This window comes from Cervus canadensis, chromosome 10 (assembly GCF_019320065.1).
Source record: "Cervus canadensis isolate Bull #8, Minnesota chromosome 10, ASM1932006v1, whole genome shotgun sequence".
NCBI lineage: Eukaryota > Metazoa > Chordata > Mammalia > Artiodactyla > Cervidae > Cervus > Cervus canadensis.
Window position 1 is genome coordinate 54,107,347 of NC_057395.1, and position 20,784 is coordinate 54,128,130.

Sequence of the window (20,784 nt, forward strand, 5' to 3'; positions counted from 1 at the left end):
TCCACAGCATAGTTTGGGGCCTGGGGCTTCCCACACATGCAGCTGCTGATGGTGGGTTGGTGTGTGGTTCTGATCCAGGTTCTGGTTGTGCAGCTGTGTAGAAGGCGTCTCTGCTGGGAAGAGTGAGGTTTGCCGGCAGGCAGGTGGAGTTCGCCAGGCATAGAAAGTCAGTTGCTTTTTTGTCCCCCCTTCCAGTTTCAAAGGGGTGTAGTTCCTAAGCGCGTGTGTGTGTGCAGTCGTGTCCAGCTTGTTGTGACCCCATGGACTGTAGCCCTCCAGGCTGCTCTGTCGATGGGGATTTTTGGGCAAGAATACTGGAGTGGGTTGCCATTTACTCCTCTAAGGGATCTTCCTCACCTAGGGATCGAACCTGTGTCTCCTGGACTGAAGACAGATTCTTTTACCGATGAAATCACCTAGGAAGGTCCTTTGTTCCCACTGTTGTTTATCAGTTGCTCAGTGGTATCCAACTCTTTGCCACTCCATGGATTGCTGCATGCCAGGCTTCTCTGTCCTTCAGCATTTCCCAGAGCTTGCTCAAATTCCTGTCCATTGAGTCAGTGATGCCATTCACTCATCCTCTGTTGTCCCCTTCTCCTTCTGCCTTCAATCTTTCCCAGCATCAGGGTCTTTTCCAGTGAGTCGTCTCTTCACATCAAGTGGCCAGAGTATTGGAGCTTCAGCTTCAGCATCAGTCCTTCCAATGAATATTCAGGGTTGATTTCCTTTAGGATGGACTGGTTGGATCTCCTTGCAGTCCAAGGAACTCTCAAGAGTCTTCTCCAACACCACAGTTCAAAAGCATCAATTCTTCAATGCTCAGCCTTCTTTATGGTCCAACTCTCACATCCGTACACGACTCCTGGAAAAACTAGCTTTGACTATATGGACCTTTGTTGGCAAAGTTTGATGCCTTTGTTTTCTAGTACATTGTCTAGGTTTGTTACAGCTTTTTTCACGAGGAGCAAGCTTCTTTTCATTTCATGGCTGTAATCGTTATCTGCAGTGATTTTGGAGCCCAAGTAAAGAAAATATGGTGCTGTTTCCACTTTGTCCCCATCTATTGGCCACGAAGTGATGGGACCAGATGCCATGATCTTAGATTTTTTTGAATGTTCCTATAGACAGTTAAAAAATTTAATAAAACAATGCAGGTCTTTGTGTTACTTTCATTGGTTGTAGAGTGTGTATTTTATGATAATGCCCAAGTGATACTCAGGTGGGTGATCAGAGTCATGAGGGGAGTGCTGGTCTCTCACCTGCTCAAATTGAAATCTGTGTTTGTTTCTGCCTTCATCGGTGGTGAGGAAGATGGGCTCCACAGAGGTGGAGAAGTGTCTGCTGGCCACGGCTGGAGCCGGTGTGCCTTGGGCCAGTGTGCCAGTGTGAGGGCAGGGCTCCCTGCGCCCCTCCCCCGGAGGGGAGGGCTCTGCCTCGGTCCTGCTTTATTGCAGCAGAAAGACTAGATGCAGCAGACTCAGGCACCCATCATCACCTGCTGTCCTTGAAGCCTCTGGGGACGGGAAACCCTGAGGCTTTTCTCTTAGCTTGTGCCACAAGGTGGCCTGAACCTCTGGGGAAAATCGTGCATCTGTTCTCCCAGATGGTGTGGATTTCCACAGGACTGGTTGCAGAGATCACATGGGCCAGGGTACCCCCAGCCCCCTCCTCGAGTACCTATAGCACAGGGCAAGCCCCCAGGTGACCGTTATAGAATTCAGAAGCTGGGTTTTGAGCATCCTGCCTGAGGCTGTGGTGGGTCTGAGGTGGCCCTGGCACCCGTGCTGGCATCTGGGGAGAAGCCACTTGTTCCTGCTGGTTCAGGAGCTCTGTGGACCCTGTCCCCCGGGTGCTGACCTCAGGGCCCCACGTGCGGCTCTGCTCCAGGAGCTCGAGGTGGTGGTGGAGGCACTGGACGTGGGGCACCATCCAACCTGCCTGGTCTTTTGGGACGGCTGGGACCCTGGGCTGGGGATGGGTGCTGGCAGCCCCTTTGAGGGTGGGGGTGTGTGCTCATGCTCCCCCGTGGACTCTCCCCAGGTGATCCAGCCGCCGCCCAAGCCCGGAGCGCTGATCCGGCCGCCGCAGGTGACACTGACGCAGACGCCCATGGTCGCGCTCCGGCAGCCCCACAACCGCATCGTGCTCACCACGCCCCAGCAGATCCAGCTGAACCAGCTGCAGCCAGGTGAGCGCCTGACCCTGTCCGCCTGGTCCTCATCGCCGTGGGACTCACAGCTCAAGCTTGGCTACTTCACGTGGCCCGTCAGTGCTGTTAGCCCCGGTCCCCACCCTGGCAGCATGGTTTTTAGAGGACTGGATTCCTTACCAGCAGTCATTCTTAGACCTCAGAAAGTGTGATGAAATGCAGGAAGATAAGTACTTGAGACAGGCTGCCTGCACTTTTCCTGTAGCTTAGAGTTAGTAACGTGGTGTTTCTTACGGTTTAGGAAGCTTCCTCATGGCGGGTTGGGGGTAACGGCCTCCCTTGGCCCACCCAGCCCTGGCGCGAGTCCGTGCAGGGGGCATACCCTTCTCTCTTGCTCTGCAGTCCCTGTGGTGAAACCTGCTGTGTTACCTGGAACCAAAGCTCTTTCTACTGTCTCCGCACAAGCTGCTGCTGCACAGAAAAATAAACTCAAGGAGCCCGGGGGAGGCTCGTTTCGGTAAGGAGTGTGCACAAGAGGTGCCAGAGGGAAGGCCACGTGGGTACCTGCCTGTGCCCAGGAGTGACTGCTCCATGGCACCTTTTGACGCTGTGTCCCCACCACGCTCAGCTCTGATCTCCGAGCTTGTGTTTTCCCACTAAGCGACTCGAGGAGGTTTGCTGCAGACACAGGGTGGGAAAGGCAAGCCAGCTGACTCTGCAAGCCAGCAGGAGGTTTGTTTCTGAGACATGATGGCTCAGCCTTCTGAGTGCATCATGGTCCTCATAGAGGATGCATCCCGTGTCCTCCCATCAGTCTCAGAGCCTTTAGAGGTGCTGTGCTTTGGTCTCTTGATGGGCAGCTGGTCTGAGTATTGCCCTAGGAATGTCTGCGGTATCTCCTCTGGTTTAGGTCCAGAGGTGGTGAAGTGTGCACGTGTTGGGGGCCCACTGGTCCTTCCCTTCCCAGACGCTTTGGCTCCAAAATGGTTAGGCAGCACTGGGAGGCTTCGGGGCCCACATCAGAGCTGGGCTGTAGGCAGGACAAGGAGGTGGGGGCCGGGCAGGGTGGGAAGGATGCTCATGAGGGTGAGGGAGGTTGTGGAGGTGAGAGACACGTCCACCGGCGGGTCAGAGAGGAAAGGAGCGAGGGTTCCCAGAGGCCATGCTTCCTCCTGCAGGTGAGAGAGCCAGATATGCAGAGCAAGTCAACCAGATGGGCCTGGTGGGGTTGAGTCCCGGCTGAACACTCAGGTGACAGCTCTGGGAAAGCCATCACTGGGGTTGCCCACCTGCCCTGGGGGCCTGGGACCAGTGACACACAACGACAGCAGCACGCCCAGCGCCCTCGTCTTGTTGTCTAGAACCGATTCTTCCACAGTGACCAGGCGCTTCACGAGGCTGCTGGTTCTAGGTGGGATTCAGGAGGATGCAGGATAAGTTAGTGCCTTTCTGGTGGTTAGAAAGCAGTGCTCGAGGGTCAGAGTTCGTAGAGTTCTAACCCTCTTTGAGTTAGAGTCGCCGCCTTTTATTCCCTGAAGGGACGATGATGACATCAATGACGTAGCGTCCATGGCTGGAGTGAACCTGTCAGAAGAAAGCGCGAGGATATTGGCCACAAACTCTGAGTTGGTGGGCACCCTGACACGGTCCTGCAAAGACGAGACCTTCCTACTCCCGGCACCTCTACAGAGAAGGATATTAGAAATAGGTACAGCCCTGGGATGTCGGGCCCCACGTGTGGGCTTGGTGTGGACCACAACCGCGTGCTCGGTGCGCAGCTGTCCTGAGCTGGGGGGACACACCTCGTTCCTGGTCACCTGTTTTGCCAGGGCTGTGCTCTCCAGGGGGTTGACAGTGGTGGTCTCAGGGAAGCAGGTGTAGACCCCCTCCCCTGCGGGCCTGCCTGGGGTGCCCTTGGGTGCACAAAGCCATAACCAGTGAATAAGAGGAAGACAGCGAAGGGAAGAACAGCGCTCCAGTGATGGTAAAGTGCTGCCTGTCCCCAGGGAAGAAACACGGCATCACGGAGTTGCACCCAGACGTGGTGAGTTATGTGTCACATGCCACGCAGCAGAGGCTGCAGAACCTGGTGGAGAAGATATCGGAGACGGCCCAGCAGAAGAACTTCTCTTACAAGGTAACTGCTGTTTCCCTGGGGGACGCTCCCTGTTGTCCCTCCCCGGGGGAGGGTGCAGAGGTAGGCAGCCAAGTGTCCAGCCTGTTTGGAGTTTTCCCAGAACTGGATTTGGGGATGAGGATACTGCTTTCAGCCCCATGGCACCTTTGGGTGCCGTCCACCTGGCTGGGGAGGAGGAGCCGAGAGCTGATCTGCTGGTCCAGGCAGGGGCCTCTTCAGCTCTACAGTGGGTGGAGTCTTCCATCCATTCTCCACACTCCCCTGCGGTCCTTGGGCCTGAGGCCTGAGCTGTCCCTGCAGCCCTGAGGGGGTCCCGCCTGCCTGTGATTCGGAGCAGCTCTCCGTTTTGTTCTGTGGAGGGCCACTTTTGGGGCACCGTGGAGAGGCCAGGTGCCTGCCGAGCCCTACCAGGCACTGCCTTCAGAGCAGCATTTGGAATAAAAGCATGTAGCTGTTTATTTAAAAAAATTTTTTTTAATGTTACTATAAAAATTTTCGCTGTCACTTAAAAAAAAATCAAGTGATGTTTGGTCCTGGATTTTGGCACCAAAAAAAAAAACAAGTGATGACAAAGTGTGTAAAATGGAAACTTCCCTGTGAGCCCCAAGGAGACTCACTTGTGACGGCATGTGAGCATCCAGAGTACTTATCAGATGTGGAGCTGGGAGGTGGAGGGGGTCGTTGGAGTCTGCACACCAGCCTGGGGATTGGGCCGAGGGAGGCCGGAAGCGGTACGCCGACTGGCTGACTGGGCTGTCAAGTTTATGACAAACAGTGTTTTCACTTTTTTGTAGGATGATGACAGATACGAACAGGCAAGTGATGTCCGGGCTCAGCTCAAATTTTTTGAACAGCTTGATCAAATTGAAAAACAGAGAAAAGATGAACAGGAAAGAGAGATCTTAATGCGGGCAGCAAAGGCAAGTGCTTGTGGCTCACTCAGTTTTCCCATCTCATCCTGAGGGCTCACACACACGCTCGGGGTGTCTGGGGGCCAGAGCGCGCACACACTCATTCGGGTATCCAGGAGCCCGAGCGCTCATACTCATGCTTGGGGTGTCTGGGGGCCTGAGCGGTGTTTGAGGGTGACCTCATGACATGGTGCACGGGGCGGGGAGCCTTCGAACAGCAGTGGTCACTCAGTGTGTGGGCAGGTCCCCTAGCCGCGCGTCACCCTTGGGCTGCCCGTACCCACCATCCTCATGTCATATCACATCAGATTCTGCAGTTGGCAGACCCACCACAGGCCACACCATGGTTCTTCTGTCCAAGTGGTATTGATTTTCTCAAAAATAATGTTTGTTTTTTGTGATGATATTTGGCTAGGTGCATTTAAAAAATTTGACGTTTTCTGTTGTAAGACTTAGATTTTGTTATATCACGAATAAGATAACATGTTTGTCGGATGAGAAACGTTTAGGTCATAAATTGTTTTTCTTTTTTACTTGTTTGATAAAATAGTCTCGATCCAGACAAGAAGATCCAGAACAGTTAAGGCTGAAACAGAAGGCAAAGGAGGTAAGCTTTTCTAGTCTAAGAACCTGCACAACACACTGGAAAGTGTGTTTGTAGTCAGCCTGAGCGCTGATGGGTGAGAGAGGGGCTGAGGAAGTGATGGCATACCTGAAATGGGCCTCCACATAGCGACTAACACCTCTCCAGGTGTTTGCCTGTGCAAACCGTTTGTGTCCTGCTTTTACGTTTCCTGGTAATTTCTCATTCGGGGCATCTAATCTCTGTACTCTCAAAATTTGCTCACGTTTTCTGAGCTTTTTAAAAGATTTCTTTTATTATTGCTTTACTACTTTTATGATTGTAAAATATGCTTACTGTATATTAAAAAAAGTCAAACTAAAAGTTTAATTTAGAAAAATTTGGAAAACCCTTTGGTGTCTGTGTATTACTTTTGTAGTAAGAAAAAAAAAGGTGCATAAAATGACAGTCTCTGTTTGCTTTTCAAAACAAAGATGCAGCAACAAGAACTGGCACAGATGAGGCAGCGAGATGCCAACCTCACAGCACTAGCCGCCATCGGGCCCCGGAAAAAGAGGAAAGTGGACTCTCCGGGACCGGGATCGGGACCAGAGGTACCGCTTGGATGCAGGGACAGGGGCTGGAGGGCCTCGGGCGTCAGCCTCCCACTCACCCTCCAGGGAGTCGGGCTTTCGCACCATTTACATGTTGTCTCACCGCCCTCAGAATACGTTTTACATTCGATGCTTTATATTCAAATCAACCTATTTGTGGATGTCACTTGAGCCATCCCTTTGCAGGAGGAGGTTTGATCTCTGTAGCTTATACAGTGAGATTTAGGCTGACTTTGGAGACCATGTGGGACATTCAGTCAGCAGAGTGACCTTCCTTGAGGTGACTGTCCTCATTGAGTGTGGATGTGAGGTGAGCCCAGATCCCAGCATGAAGGAAAGCTCTGGCCTGGTTCTGTTTGTCCACATTTTGTTAGTTTCCTGTTTTGTTTGCTCTCGTATCTTTATATATAATTACAAACCCTCTTTTAAAGTATCATGATTTTTTCTTTAAACTGCCAGTTGTGAATCTCAGGAAGACGAGAACATTGTCTTTTATATTTACCTGCTGACTTGCCATCTCTGATGTTTGGTGTTCCTTCCCCGAGTTCCAGGTTTCCATCGGCAGTATTTCTCTTTGGCTTGAAGGACAGCATTTAGTGTTGCTGGTAGTGCAATCTGCTTGGTGATGGGATCTTTCAGCTTTTGTTTACTTGAAAGTGGTTGAATTTCCTCCTTAAAATTTTGAATGAAATTTTCCCTGAATATTCACAGTTCTTTTCTTTCAACTCTGTTTTTTTTAAAGTCAATTTCTCTACCTTCTTGAATAGGCCAAGCAAATCCAGATACGTATAACTAAATTTAATAGAATGACAGACGAACAGGGACAAGCGATTCTGAGAACTTTAGCTGCCTTTACATTTCCCCTATCTCCTGAGGCCTGTCTTAGTGCTGGTCTGTCTCTTCTGAGGGAGCTCCTATTCTCATTTAGTTGTGTTGTCTTGCTCCAGCTCACAAAGAAGATGGGAGGTGTCCCAGTGTGCTTTGCAGAATTACAGAACTCTTATTCTTTCTTAGATGTGAACACAGCCATGAACGTGTGAGCATCTGTATCCTGAAAGAAGTTGTATAGTATTCAGTGTTCCACTGTGATTTCGATCCTTGTTTCCTGTTGGTCATGAGTTTCAAGATGACTGTTTCAAGATGACTGTCTTGCTTCTTAGAAGTTTGTTGTCTTTGTTTAGACGTGGTTCTCTTGACCTCTGCTGGGGCTTCTCTGAGCTTCTTGGGTCTGTAGGTCACTGTTTCTCCTCAAATTTGCAGCACTTTGGCCTTTACTTCCTCAAACCTTTCTCTGTTTCAGTCTTTTCCTATGGGGTTTCCCAGGTATACCTCTGTTAGCTCTCTTGACACTGCCCTGTGGGTCTCTGAGTCTGTACCTGTTTTTCTGTAATCACTTTCTTCTCTGTTCGAGACTGGATAATCTCTACTGATCTATCTTCAGATTCTCTGTCATCTTGCCTGTCCAGTGAAGTTTTACTTTGTTGACATATTTGCAGCTCTGGGATTTCTGCCTAGGTCTTTTTCTTTTTTTAAATCATTGCTAATTCTTTGCTGAGATTTCCCTGTCTGCTCCTTATTGAGGCCAGATTTTCCCATCATCCTTGGAACCTCTTTGTAAAAGCTGCTCTGACGGTTTGTCAAATCCAACATCTGGGTCATCTTGACTCGATCTCTGTTGACTGCTCTTGCCCGCAACTGTGGTAACAGCTTCCTGTCTCTGCACGTCTAGACATTGTCACCTGTACGCTGGATGTTGTGAATGATATATCATCACCCTCTGAAGAGTGTCACTGCTTGTTTAAGTTCAGCAACCGGCTGCTCATCTTGAGTGTGTGCTTTGCGTTTGCTTCGGTGTTCAGTAGGGTCTGTGGCGATCTCACCCAGTGGGGCTCAGTCAGCACATTTGCCTTCCCTGTGAGGTCAGGGTGGGTCTTGCATAGGGTATGATCCTTACTCCTGGGAAAGGCCTTGGCATCTTGGACTGGACCCCGGGAGTGAGGACGTGGGGCGGGCTGTACTCCTGCAAGGACTGTTAACTTGCGCGTGTTTTGGTTACATCACACAGCTGTTTCATGGTAATCTTAGTTCCATAAGTAACTTGATGGTTAATACTGACTAGTCTTTGTGGATGTCTCTTTAGTCATTTGGTTTTCCACATCTTATTCTCTGTTGGATTCTTTTGGAATGTTTCCTGGGGGCCGAGTTCTCCAAATTTGTGCGTGTTGACGACAGTTTTGATAGCTATAAAATCCTTGGCTCACATTTTCTTTGCTTGAGACTCTTCCTTGAGTAAGTAGTTACATTAGATATTTTCCCCTGATGTAAAAGGTTTGCTGTCTGTCTGATGACTGTCTGATTTTATTTCTCTTGTGTTTCACATGTTCTTTCTGCCCGAAGTTGCCCACAGAATTCTTTTCCCTCAAAGCCAAGCATTTTACTTGGAATCGGCTGTTTTTAGGTGGTTGTTCTTGGGGAGAGGTTGTGTTCATTCAGCATGCAGTTTGAACGTTTTTGTATTCGGGAACATTTTCTTTTTTGTTTTTGTTTTTCTCTTCAGAGATTCCTGTTATTCATATGTTGTATCTTTCATACCTACCGTCAGTATTTGCCTTTTCTCTTCGATCCTTTTAATCTCTCTTTTAAAAAAAAGTTTTATGCTTTTTAACCTTCTTACTGTCTTCTTTCTTCCTTAGTGTCTTATTTGTTTTATTTGCTCTTGTGTTCTTTTTTAGTGTAGTCTTCATTTCTCAACTGAAATTCTCTTTTCTTTCTAATTTTTCCTTGACTTTGTCAACTCATTTCCAAGTTTTGCTAATTTTGATTTATGTTGTTCTTTCATGCATTTTACCATTTTCTCAGTGTCTCTGCCTGTTTGGAAATAGACATCATAGTTTTGATTTCTTATTGATTGTGTTTCTGATGTTTTCCATTATCTCTCTGGGTGGTGTTCTGCTCCTTATTCTCATTTTTCCTTAGGGCAGCTTGTCTAGGGTTCAACCTTTTAGTGGTTCACTTTTGTGTGAACTGTGTGGTCTTAAACATTCAGGAGGAGGCAGTGTGAAAATCTGCTGGCTTCACTGAGCTCCTCTTCCATAGTTTGCACATGGTGTTAGATGTGCTGTCTGTGATTCTTGGCTCTGCCCCTCTCCACTCTTAGCTGGACCTTTTTGTTTCCTCTGTCCTGTCCTGCTCAGCTTCTGTTTCACTCCTCACAGAGTCCCCTCTGTGTGGGCCCCTGGCTGGTCACAGGCAGAGGTCCTGGTGGCAAGGCCACAGTCAGAGTACCAGCCCAGTCTAGTGCCTGCTGTCAGGTGAACCTGCCCCCTTCTTGGTGAAGACCCTGAGGGTTTGGTTTGAGACCTCAAAGCTGCCCGGCAGCTTTTCGTGCATAGTTTTGAGGTGGTCTCCAGGCTTGTGGTTGCTTGCAGCTCGTCTCCACTGGTTTTGTTCTGTGTGTTGCCTGCTGGCCTTTGGTTTTGCTTCCTAGCTGCTCTGGATTTTCTCTGGCCTTTGGGAAGATTAAAACCTCTGATGTCTCTGGCACCATCTTTCCAGGATGTATTGATTAACATTTTTCAACATGTTTTCTTTTAATTTATAATAGTTTCAAACCTTTAGAAAAGTTGGAAGAACAGAATGAGAATCTCCATATCCAGATTTTCCGTTTTGAACACTTGGCACCTCTATTTCATCACCTCTTCTCTTTACACATGCAGTGTGCCTGTGCACTTGTATATTATACATGATGTGTATAAAATCTTTTCCCGATGGATATCCCATCACCTCTAAATGCTGATGATGCTGGACACTCTCTTACGTTACTACTGCACCCCCCTCCCCCCCCGCAATCAGGACATCGCCCTGATGGCCCAGGGTCCCCAGACCTGCTTGCACTTCACCGCCTGTCCAGGGCGTGTGCAGTGTCCGGCTGGCACGTGGTGTGAGCCTCTGCCTGATGCCTGCATTCCTGACAGCATTAGAGAGGACAGGCTTCTGGTTCTGTAGGGCGATCCTCAGTGTCATTAGGCCGACAGTATTGACTTCTTGCTGCTGGTGACCATAGCCTTGATGACCTGACTGCATGCTTGGTTAAGAAAGCAGCCTTCCCCACTGTGTAGTTGCCTGGTCCCTTGGTGTTCATTAGTGTTGTGTGAGGAGGGGTCAGGGTCACGCACTGCTCTGTCCCTGTCACCCCTCCCCTGGCCTCAGCACCCACGCATGGCTCCCGCTGCGTCAGGACCTCCAGGCTAGGGGCCAGGCTGTGGCGCTCTGTGTCCATCATGCCCCGACATTTACTGGTTGCCTTCTGCTGTGAAGAAGAGCCTCCCTCCCACCCTCCTCCATCCATCCATCCACTCATCACCGTGTGTGGACACATGGATCCTGCCGTGTTCAGGGGGTGTAATCAATGCTCTCGTTGTTTCTAGATTGATCAGTGGAAGCTTCTTCAAGCTGGTTCTATATCCTTTTGAAACGTTGCCCTCAACCTGTAAGCATGAGAGGTGTCTGGGTGACTGTGCCTGCCCTGTCCTCGCCCGCGTGGCACCTGGGAGCGTCCCTGCAGTGGAGGGTGATATTTGGAGACCAGTGTCTGAGCACTGTGCGTGCTGGTCACCACGGGGTCCCTGCCCCAGGCCCTGGAGGCCCCAGCATTCAGAGACTGGAACGTGTGTCTGTGCACAGTTGTGTGCGTGTGTGCGCCTCTCTGTATCGAGAATGACCCTATGCGTTCCAGTGGATCCTGAAATTCTAGTCTAGGACCTCAGGGCTTCTTCCAGGCTCCTCCCCTTCCTTCCTTCGGAGTCCCTTCACAGGCAGTGAGACATCAAGTTTCCATTCTTCTCAGAATATTTGGTTCTTCTTTGTTTTTGCTCCATGTAACCAATCCCACAACCACTCTGGCCGCTGGGGTCCCTGTGCTGGGAGGGGAGGGCCCAGGGGAAGGGCATGTTGATCAAGTTCTGTCTTAGGTACTGAAATACCTACAACGTAGAGACTGGCGGGGTGGGTGTGGGTGAGAGCAGGAGAGGTGTTTGGGAGGATGGAGCACCCCGAGGAGACAGTGGAGACGCGTCACTGGAGGGGGCGTGGCACCGTGCATTGTTGGTGTGCTGATTTGGGACTTTCGGAAAAGTGAGTTTTGTGTGTGATAACAAACACAAAATCTGGAGCTTCAAAAAGTCCTTCAAGTGCTTTTCTTCATCAGAGATAAGGCTTGATGTTTTTCTTTTTTAGTTTAGGACTATATCCTTAGGGTATGTCTTAAGAACTTTTATTATGAGCCAATTGTAGACTTGCAGAAAAGTTACATAAAGGGTAGAGTTTCCGTGTACCCCTCACTCAACTTCCTGATGTGAAGTAGTGCTGTGATACTGTGAACTCAAGACATTACTGGGTTTTGTCTTTCAGAATTAATTTTAAATATGTAAACTTCATATTTTAGAGCAATTTTCGGTTCACAGTCAAATTGAATGTAAAGTACAGTTTTTCCTATGCCTCTGCTCCTCCACCCCCTTGCACAGCCTCCCCCATTATCCATGCCCCCACCAGATGGTGCATATGTTACAGCTGATGAACCTGCATTGACACGTCATCACCACTCAGAGTCCACAGTTTATATCAGGGCTCACTCTTGTGTTGTACATTCTGTGCGTTTGGACAAATGTATATAATAACCTATCCACCTTTATAGCATCACACACAGAGTATTTTCACTGCGCTAAAAATCCTCTATGCTCTGCCTGTTCATCCCTCCTGTTCCCCACTCCCTTGAAACCCATGATCTTTTTGCTGACTCCATAGTTCTGTCTTTGCCAGTGTCATAGAGTTGAAACCAGACAGAATGTAACCTTTTCTTACTGGCATCTTTCACATAGTTGAATGTTTTTAAGGTTCCTTCATGTCTTTTCATGGCTTGATAACACACTTTGTTTTGTTGCTATTTCATTGCCTAGATGCATCACATTTTACTTAAACATCACCTACCAAAAGACATCTTGGTTGCTTCTGAGTTTTGGCAATTATGAATACAGGAGCTGTAAACATCTGTGTACAGGTTTCTGTGTGGATGTGAGTTTTGAACTTATTCAGGTAAATACCAAGGGACACAATTTTGTGTGGTGAGAGTATATTTACTTTTGCTATAAACCTCCATACTGTCTTCCCAAGTGACTGTACCGTTTCACGTCCCCAGCAGCACTGAACGAGCGTTCCTGCTGCTCCACACCCGCACCAGCACTCGTGTTGCCAGTGTTCTGGGTTTCGCCCTTTCTCATAGTTATGTGGTAACGTCTCTTTGCTTTAATTTGCGCCTCCCTAGTGACATCTCTTCGTGTGCTTATTTGCTATCTACATATCTTCTTGGTGAGGTGCCTTTTAAGATCCTTGATCCATTTTTAAAATGGGGTTGTTTGTTTTCTTGTTATTGAGGTTTTAGAGTTGTTTGTATAGTTTGGATTTTTTATTTTTTAAGTCAGATGTGGCTTTTGCACATTTCCTCTGTATTTGCTGGTGCCTGCTCTCCATTGATGCTGCAGGGCCCTGTCCTGGTGTTCGGTCTCTGTAGCCCTCCGTGCTTCCTTGTCTTTCCTGACCTGACACTTGGAAGAGTGTTTATCAGTTGTTTGGTAGGCGGTCTCTTGTTCTGGGTGCATTGTCAGGTTCCTCTCGGTGAAATCCAGGTGATATAACGGGGCTGGAGTGTCGCCCCAGCCATGCTGCGTCCTCGGCGCGTCATCTCAGGAGGCGGTGACATCCGGGTGTCCCGCTACAGGCGGTGGGTCAGCTGGGCTTTTGGGTGTCCCCGCTGGAAAATGCGTTTACTCTCTTAATGAGAGTCTTGTGGGGAATTCTGGGGCTGTGCTCCGTCAACCCCTGTTCCTCCCAGTCCGTATCACTGCTCCATGCTCGGGGCCTCGGGCTCTCCCTGGGCCTTTGTTGGGGGAATCTGCTCTCTCTACCTCCTCCATTCCTTGCCTGCCTCTGTCACGGTGGGGCTTGCAGTGGGGTCTCCGGTCCTGGCCCTGCTCAGTTACCACAGGCCCCTTGTGCTTGGCTTCTGTCTCCTCTCACTTAACCCGCTACCTTCTGAAGGTTTCTCTCCTTCCCACACCACCTCACGTTTTCCTGCTGTAGCTGTGGGGTCGGCCATGTCTCCCTGGAGCCATGGTTCCTTTTGCTGGGACACGTGTAGGACCGTGTGTTGCCATGCTGTTGAGTTTTGCAGACCTGCTGGGCAGCAGGGATACTTGGTGTTTGTGAATGCGCTGTGGGTGCTTGTTCTCAGGACAGGGTATCGGCTCTCGTGGGGTTTACAGAACCTCCTGGATTACACCGACTCTCGGCTTATCTGCATCCACCTGCTGTGTTCTGTGCTAGATGTGGAGCTCCACAGTCACCCTTGTCAGTGACTCTGTCTTCATCTCCTGCGGGTTTTGCTTTTCTGGGGGTTGCTGTGGTATTTGATACGTACATACCCGTAAGTGTATCTTCACAGTCAGTTGCGATTTTTAGCATCATGAAGTATCTGTCCGTGCCCAGGGGGCTCGGTGTCCCCCTTGTCCTCAGTCAGGCCTGTTTCCCCTGCTCTCCTGTTCCCCTTGGTCTGGAGCCTCTGTTCCTCCTGGGCCCGTGGCCTCTCCTGTAGGTGCACCTCTGTGTGGTGTGCGGCAGGGTCCTGTCCTCTGAGTCCTGCTGGCGAGTGTCTTTCCATCACGCACAAGTTAAGCCCATCATCTGTGTTGATGCAGCTGACATGTGGGTTCAGACTCTGTCACAGATTCTTAGGGTTATGATTGTTTTGGTGTGATGTGTAGTCTTTGCTCCTTAGTTAAGATAATTGTGTTTAGGAAGGTGTGTGCCTCTGCTCTAGTGGTCACTTTTGTATGTAAGTGTTTGGGTGTCTTTGCCCCGGGTTTTCACGAGGTAACCAAGATGTTTCCTGTTGGACTTCTTAGCTCAGGTCCGCATTCTCCTTGGCCCCAGGCAGCCACACGGCCTCCCTATGGGTCCTGTGACCCCTTCCATTTCACTCTTTGTCACGTCATTTCTACTTCGTCATGGCATACGGTGTCATCTCCCGGCCACTTCCTCAGTGTCACTGTCGCAGCGGCTGTGTGTTTGTATTATAAATGCTTATTTCTCCCTTCTTCTGCGGATTCTCTGTTCTCTCTCACTGGGATGACCCTGACCTGTGGCCAAGCTCTCACGAAGCTCAGGTGCAGAGTCCCTGCCATATTGCAAGTTGAAACGGTTTTTCTGTGGCCTTCATGTGGAGGGCAGTCAAGCTGGATATAAAAATGTTGGTTCATGCTTGCTTTCAGTGATGTTTTTAATGCTTTTCCTTGCTTACTGTATAGGGGTTTCCCTAGTGGCTCAGTTAGTAAAGAATGTGCCCGCAATGTAGGAGACCTGGGCTCGATTCCTGGGTCAGGAAGATGCCCTGGAGAAGGAAATGGTAACCCATTCTAGTACTCTTGCCTGGAGAATTCCATGGACGGAGGAGCTTGGCAGGCTATAGTCCATGGGGTTGGACACTGTGTGACCAGCTTTCACTTTGGCTTACTGTATGGGTTTGGGAAGGAGAAGGAAATGGCAACCCACTCCAGTACTCTTGTCTGGAAAATCCCATGGATGGAGGAGCCTGGTGGGCTACAGTCCATGGGGTCGCTGAGAGTCGGACACGACTAAGTGACTTCACTTTCACTTTTCACTTCATGTATTGGAGAAGGAAATGGCAACCCACTCCAGTGTTCTTGCCTGGAGAACCCCAGGGACGGGGGTGCCTGGTGGGCTGCTGTCTATGGGGTCGCACAGAGTCGGACACAACTGAAGCGACTTAGCAGCAGCAGCATGGTTTTGGGAAAGCCTGATTCCAGGTTAATTTATCTTGGAAAACTGACAGTTTTATGAGGTTTCGTGGAAGTTGATTTTATGGGTTAATTTTCCTAGGTGCCCACTCACCTTGTCCATGTAGGTTTGGTTTTTGGTTTCCATTTCTTGCAAGTTCCCTCAGATTATGGTTTAGTGTATTACTCCTGCCCTCACCTTTGGCTCCCTCTCTGGGGGCTCCGATGGCTCAGTGTGTGTCCTCCTTTCGTGTCTTCCTTTACCCTGTGTGTTCCTGGCCCTTTAATTTTTTTCCCCTTTGTCTCCTTTCTCTTCTTTTGTTCTGCTTTTCTTCTTTGCCGCTTATGAATTTTTATTCGAGTTTTTTCTCCCCTGAGCACCTTACAGTTTATTTGTGTATCAGATAATTTTGTCTTTTTTTCTCATTTCTTTCTTGAGTCAGTCAACTCTCATTTCTTTCTGGCTTTTAATCCATCTTGCCCTTATATTTTGAGTTTTTGATTCAAGGTGATTTTCATACCCTCCAATGTGTAAGTACATTTTTTTGTTGAAAGGGTTGTCTTGTAGTTGCTTATTTTTCCATATTGCGTTTGGACCTGATATGTGCGGGATTTCATTTTCTGACTGCTTGTGGTGGTTCTTGGTGGTCTTGCTGATCTTCCTCTTGTTAATTTCGTGGTATGGGTGTTGACAAGATTTGTGGTCTGATGACGCCCTCTCCTGACTGTTGTGCAGAGCCCAGTGACTTAGCTGGTGTCTCTCTTGATGTGGAGGGCTGAGGTCCTCTGGTGGAACCCGCAGGACCCTACCCCTCCCGACTCACTTCTTGGTGTGCACTTAGGCACCCCCCAGCCTGCTCTGGTGGGAGGAGGACTCTCGCTGCTGTGTCTACTGCTTGGCATCATGGGGGCATAGCCCCCCTCCTCGGTCTTTGCGGAGCCTGGGCTGCATCTTCATGTAGTGCGGATGCTGTGTTCCCTCCCTGTTCTGGATGGCCCTGGGGGAGATGATGAAAGATACCAGGGTGACCTTGGCTCTCCTCAGCCAAGTGCCAGGGGTCCCTGGCGCCCTCCAGCTGCCTGTGCTCGGGCGTGGACAAGCTCGGGAATTGCACTGGTGTGAAGAGGAGCAGAGCAAGCCAGGGGGTGTCTGTGCTCTTGGTACTTTGACCTCCGTTACTTACCACCTGGCACATGGGGCATCACTCAGACACCCTCTCATGGTGTGGACCTCTTGCTACTATTGTAGGTGCTCTGGGGGGAGTGGCAGTAAGGCCCCCCGTGCGAGTTCCCCCAGACAGTCCCCGAGGGGCTGGTGCTCTCTGCCACCGTGGTGAAGGCCCGTGGCAGGTCCCTGCAGCTGCAACCAGGTGCCATGGCCCATTGTGCATGGCTCGGGGGCCTGAGTGAAGTGACTGGCGAGCCAGGCAGGTTGGGGCTAAGGTGATTGTTTCCACTTGGTTCCTGCATTGAGTACTTGTTGCCTGTCAAGTTGGTTGTGGCATTTTCGACAGTGTTAAGGTTGCCTTCAAAGGAGACAGTAGGGGATAGCCGAATCATTGATCCTCTTGACAGTCTTGGAATGGGACAGGTTGAATTCACACAGTGCTTTCAGGTGGGGAGCTGGGGTCCAAGGTTGCTGTGTTTCAACCCCAACCGCTGCACATGCAAAACAGAACAAATCCATCATCCTCTGTGCTTGAACCTGTTGGTGAAAGTGGATGCTGGCATCTTCCGTGCAGTTTTCTGTCATCTGAGGTCACTGCTGATAACCTAGGGCCACTTCCTGCAGGCTGGGCACTGGGTTCCTGTGACTGCCTTCTGTGGCTAGGACACCCCAGAGCTAGTTGGTCACAGGCTGGCACTCACCCCATGACATTGGACGACATTTAGTGTCAGGTAGGAGGCCTTTGAGCACAGGCTTCTTGTTAAAGTCCATGAAAGAATGACATGTGGCCACCTCATGACCACTGGTGCCTGAGACATGATGAGCGTGGCCAGCATGGCCACGGCCCTGGAGTCCCGCTGTGGGCTGTGCTAACGCCTGCTTGTCTTGTTTGGAGCCACTTTTGACTTCTGAAAAAGATTTCATTAGAATATCATTTACCTTGATTTCTGAGTTTCAGCATCCTTTACATTCTGTGCCTGAAGTGATAGCCCTCACCCTTCTCCTAGCTGGTTTTGGTCATTGAACTATTTTGAAAGTAACAGCGTCAAACACGGTCCAGAATTGTAGTGAGTGTCACAGAAGACACCTGGCCCATGGTTTAGGTAGCGCTTTGTTCTCTGTGAGCCTCGAGGTCAGGTGGTGCCCCGTCCGCTCCTCCCAGCTGTCTCTCCAGACACTGGCCTCTGCAGGCTCCCCCGTGTTGAGGGTGCAGACCCACAGGGCCCCGGGCGCAGGCCAGCTCCCATTTTCCTGGTTCCTCTTGGCTATGTGTTTTCATCACCACCTTTTCAGGGGCGCTGTTTGTTTTGTACACAAAATGCTCCTATAGGGCTGTTATGGAGACTCAGGGAAAACTGGCAAGAAAACCTAAGTAGTTGTTTCAAACACGGACAAGTAGTCACCAGAGGACTTGTCTGGAGGAGGGACCGGTGTTTAAGGTTCTGAAGGGGGGTGTAAGGAACTCGTAAATTAACGGAAGACGCATGGGATGCCTCGCCTGCCATCTGCTGGCCGCTTGCTGCACTGCGGCCTCCTCCAGCATCACAGGACTCATGGCTCCCACCTTCTTAAACTTTGAGAAAACGCAATAAAAGTTCCATTGTAAGTTTTGCACTTGAAATACACATGAGCAACTTTAACCATCAGAATACAGACACTTCCTGTTTATTCTGAACGGAAAACCAAGACCCGTCCAGCTGGGAGTTATATGGTTTGCGCCCACGAGTGTCGGATGGAGACGGTGACAGACGTGCTGAAATCATGGATGCTGCTGCTGGGGGGGCGGCGACACGGCAGGAAGGCACCCAGAACCCCAGCTCGGCAAGCAGGCAGGCTCCAGAGCTCACACCTTCGGCCGGATCCCCCCGCAGGCTGACCAAACTGGGTGCTGAGCAGTGCAGACCACTGTCAGCCCAAGGGAGTGGGGCCACCCTCCAGGCCGCAGACGACATGGTGACTGAAGAGTCCTGCAGCCCAGCTTGCCGACCGCCAGCCCGCCCAGCCCACGAGCCTGGACCTTGCGGCTTTGGGAATGTGCCTTTGTTGGCGAAGTGGTGGGTGACATGGCCATCGCAGGTGCAGTGCCAGCCCACCTGAGTCCTGGACACCAGCAATGCCAGCCACGAGCCCTGGAGCCGTTCTGCGTCCCTTTGGGGCAGGAGCCGCCACGTTTTCCTTCTGTGCCCGGGGCCAGAGTCTGAGCTCTGTGGGGAATCGCAGGGTTAGCATCTTCCAGTGTGTGCCTGAGAGCACCAGGCCTGGAGGTGGGCGCGGGGTCATGCCCCCTGCCCTCACCCCTTCTGTTAGGGACTGGCTGAGCACCGCGGCTCCAGCAGTTGGCCTAAGCCTGTCCAGGCCCGGCTTCCTCCATAGCCGGGTTCCGTGGGACACCTGTAGGGAACCGTGCGCTGCCCCCAGGCCTGCGGTCCTGGGGTAGCACCTGGCCTTGCCCCTTCCTTCCAGCGCCGAGGGCCCTGCCCACCTCTGCGCTCCACTAACTCGGCTGTCTTCTCCTTTCTCGTCACCAGGGCTCGGGCCCAGGCTCGGCGGTCCCAGGCAGTTCCGGCGTCGGAACCCCCAGACAGTTCACGCGGCAAAGGATCACGCGGGTCAACCTCAGGGACCTCATATTTTGTTTAGAAAATGAACGTGAGACAAGCCATTCACTGTTGCTGTACAAAGCATTCCTTAAGTAGCACGGACGCGGCCTCTTAGCAGAGACGCCTGGGGACTTTTTATATATTTGCAGATTACGCCTTTTTGTAACGAGCAAATGGGATATTGTTTAAAAAACAGCCACCTCTTTACAATGGAACAGTTTTATATTCCTGTTTCTAAGTCAACTCTTCAGTACGGAGGAAAACATGTTTCTGTAACAGAGAACACAGAGGCCTGCGGGTACTCTTACAGGACAATTAAATCCTAACTCATCTTTGATTGAGTGGCCTTCTTGCCAAACAAGCCATATATAAAAACTGATGGAATCGTTTAGCAAATAACTAGCTGCCCTCTTGTCACCTCATAGCGGTTTCTACATCGTTTGTGCATTTGGTTTAGTTCAACCCAGCTTACTGCGTAGGTGTGTGTCTACAGCCAGTGACCTCATTTCACTTATTTTATTTTTGTATTAGTCAGTTGGCAAAGCAAACTGATTTTTTAGACTATTTATCTCCCCCCCTCCCCCGCCCCTCCGTTCAGGATCCTCGAGGAGCAGGCAGCCCACCGTCCGCCTGCGCCTCGGGGCTTGTCCCTCTCTGCTTTGTGGGGCCCCGGTGACGCGGCTCCTTCTGAATGTGTGGTCAGCATCTGTACAAATGCATTTTATTTGCTATTGTTTGTAAAGCTGTAAAGTTAAAAGAAATGAAAACCTTTTCAGCATAAATCTATTTTACTTGCACTGTGTTTTTTAGCTAAAAGTGAAAACTTAGATGAAATAAAATCAAAGTTGAGAAGAATCATCAAAAGACTGTTTCTCAGTGTGAATCAAGTGTTGAAAAATGGTTGGTGTATTTTGTCAGTAATTGTACATAATTTTTGGCACATAACATGAAGATGGCTATGTAACTATAATTATTTTGCTAAGAGACTGTATGCAAGCTGTGGGCCCACTTTACAGACGTCCAGAGCAAAAGCCCCTTCTTTGTACCTATTTTTTTATTACAAATATACTAATTGGTTCTTTATATTTTCAGAGGTTATTGTATTAAATTGTCTATTGATAGTACTTTTATGACTGTAAATACTTTGGCTTTCTCTGTGTGAATTCTCATATTAGACTTTATTCGCGCGTGTGAACTGAATGCTGATCAGTATTTTTTATGGACACCCGAAAACTGTTACACCTTTTATTTTGTCTTTTAGGAAATCCCTGTCTTTCCATTTTTTCATGTAAATTTTGCACAGTTACTTGTTCATATGTAAATATTTTACTTTCAAAAATGAAGTTTTTAATTGCTATTGTTTTATATAGGATTGAAAGAAAATTAACTCCTTTATTAAAAACAAATTTATCTGTATCTGTTTTGCCTGTTTTTCCCAGTTTTCCACTTATAGATTCTGCTGCCAGAGATTCAGCTCTGGCTCTGCTGAGGTGTGTCTTTATGAGCCACTTGTTAGGAGTCAGTGTCTAAAACCCAGCGAGTCCGGTAGTAATAGCCTCACCTCCGAGGACAGGACCTGCCTCCAGAGTCAGACCTGGTGTCGCGTGCGAGGGCCCAGGAGCCGAGCTCAGGCCTTGCTCCTTGCCGGGCCACTCTTCCTCGGACACGGATGGACTCGTGCATCGTGGACGCCGGGCTGCTGTCCGTGCAGAGGCCTGGGGCGCCCCTGGGAGAGGGAAGGTAAGGCGGGGGTGGGGACATGCGGGCGTCCTGGCCCCAGCCCTGACGCGGACCCAC

General features: G+C 49.9%; 1 protein-coding gene across 2 annotated transcripts in view; it reads left to right on the plus strand.

The window, feature by feature from the left end:
* Nucleotides 1-20,403, plus strand: part of TAF4 (TATA-box binding protein associated factor 4) — a 62,418-nt gene extending 42,015 nt beyond the window's left edge. For both annotated transcript variants that reach the window (XM_043479346.1, XM_043479347.1), the window contains 8 exons: nucleotides 2,041-2,188; nucleotides 2,552-2,666; nucleotides 3,688-3,857; nucleotides 4,156-4,286; nucleotides 5,081-5,206; nucleotides 5,748-5,804; nucleotides 6,254-6,373; nucleotides 18,916-20,403. In XM_043479346.1, coding sequence (XP_043335281.1) covers nucleotides 2,041-2,188; nucleotides 2,552-2,666; nucleotides 3,688-3,857; nucleotides 4,156-4,286; nucleotides 5,081-5,206; nucleotides 5,748-5,804; nucleotides 6,254-6,373; nucleotides 18,916-19,083 — 1,035 coding nt within the window. In that variant the 3' untranslated portion in view covers nucleotides 19,084-20,403. The remainder of the gene's footprint in view (nucleotides 1-2,040; nucleotides 2,189-2,551; nucleotides 2,667-3,687; nucleotides 3,858-4,155; nucleotides 4,287-5,080; nucleotides 5,207-5,747; nucleotides 5,805-6,253; nucleotides 6,374-18,915) is intronic.
* Nucleotides 20,404-20,784: the final 381 nt, after the last annotated feature.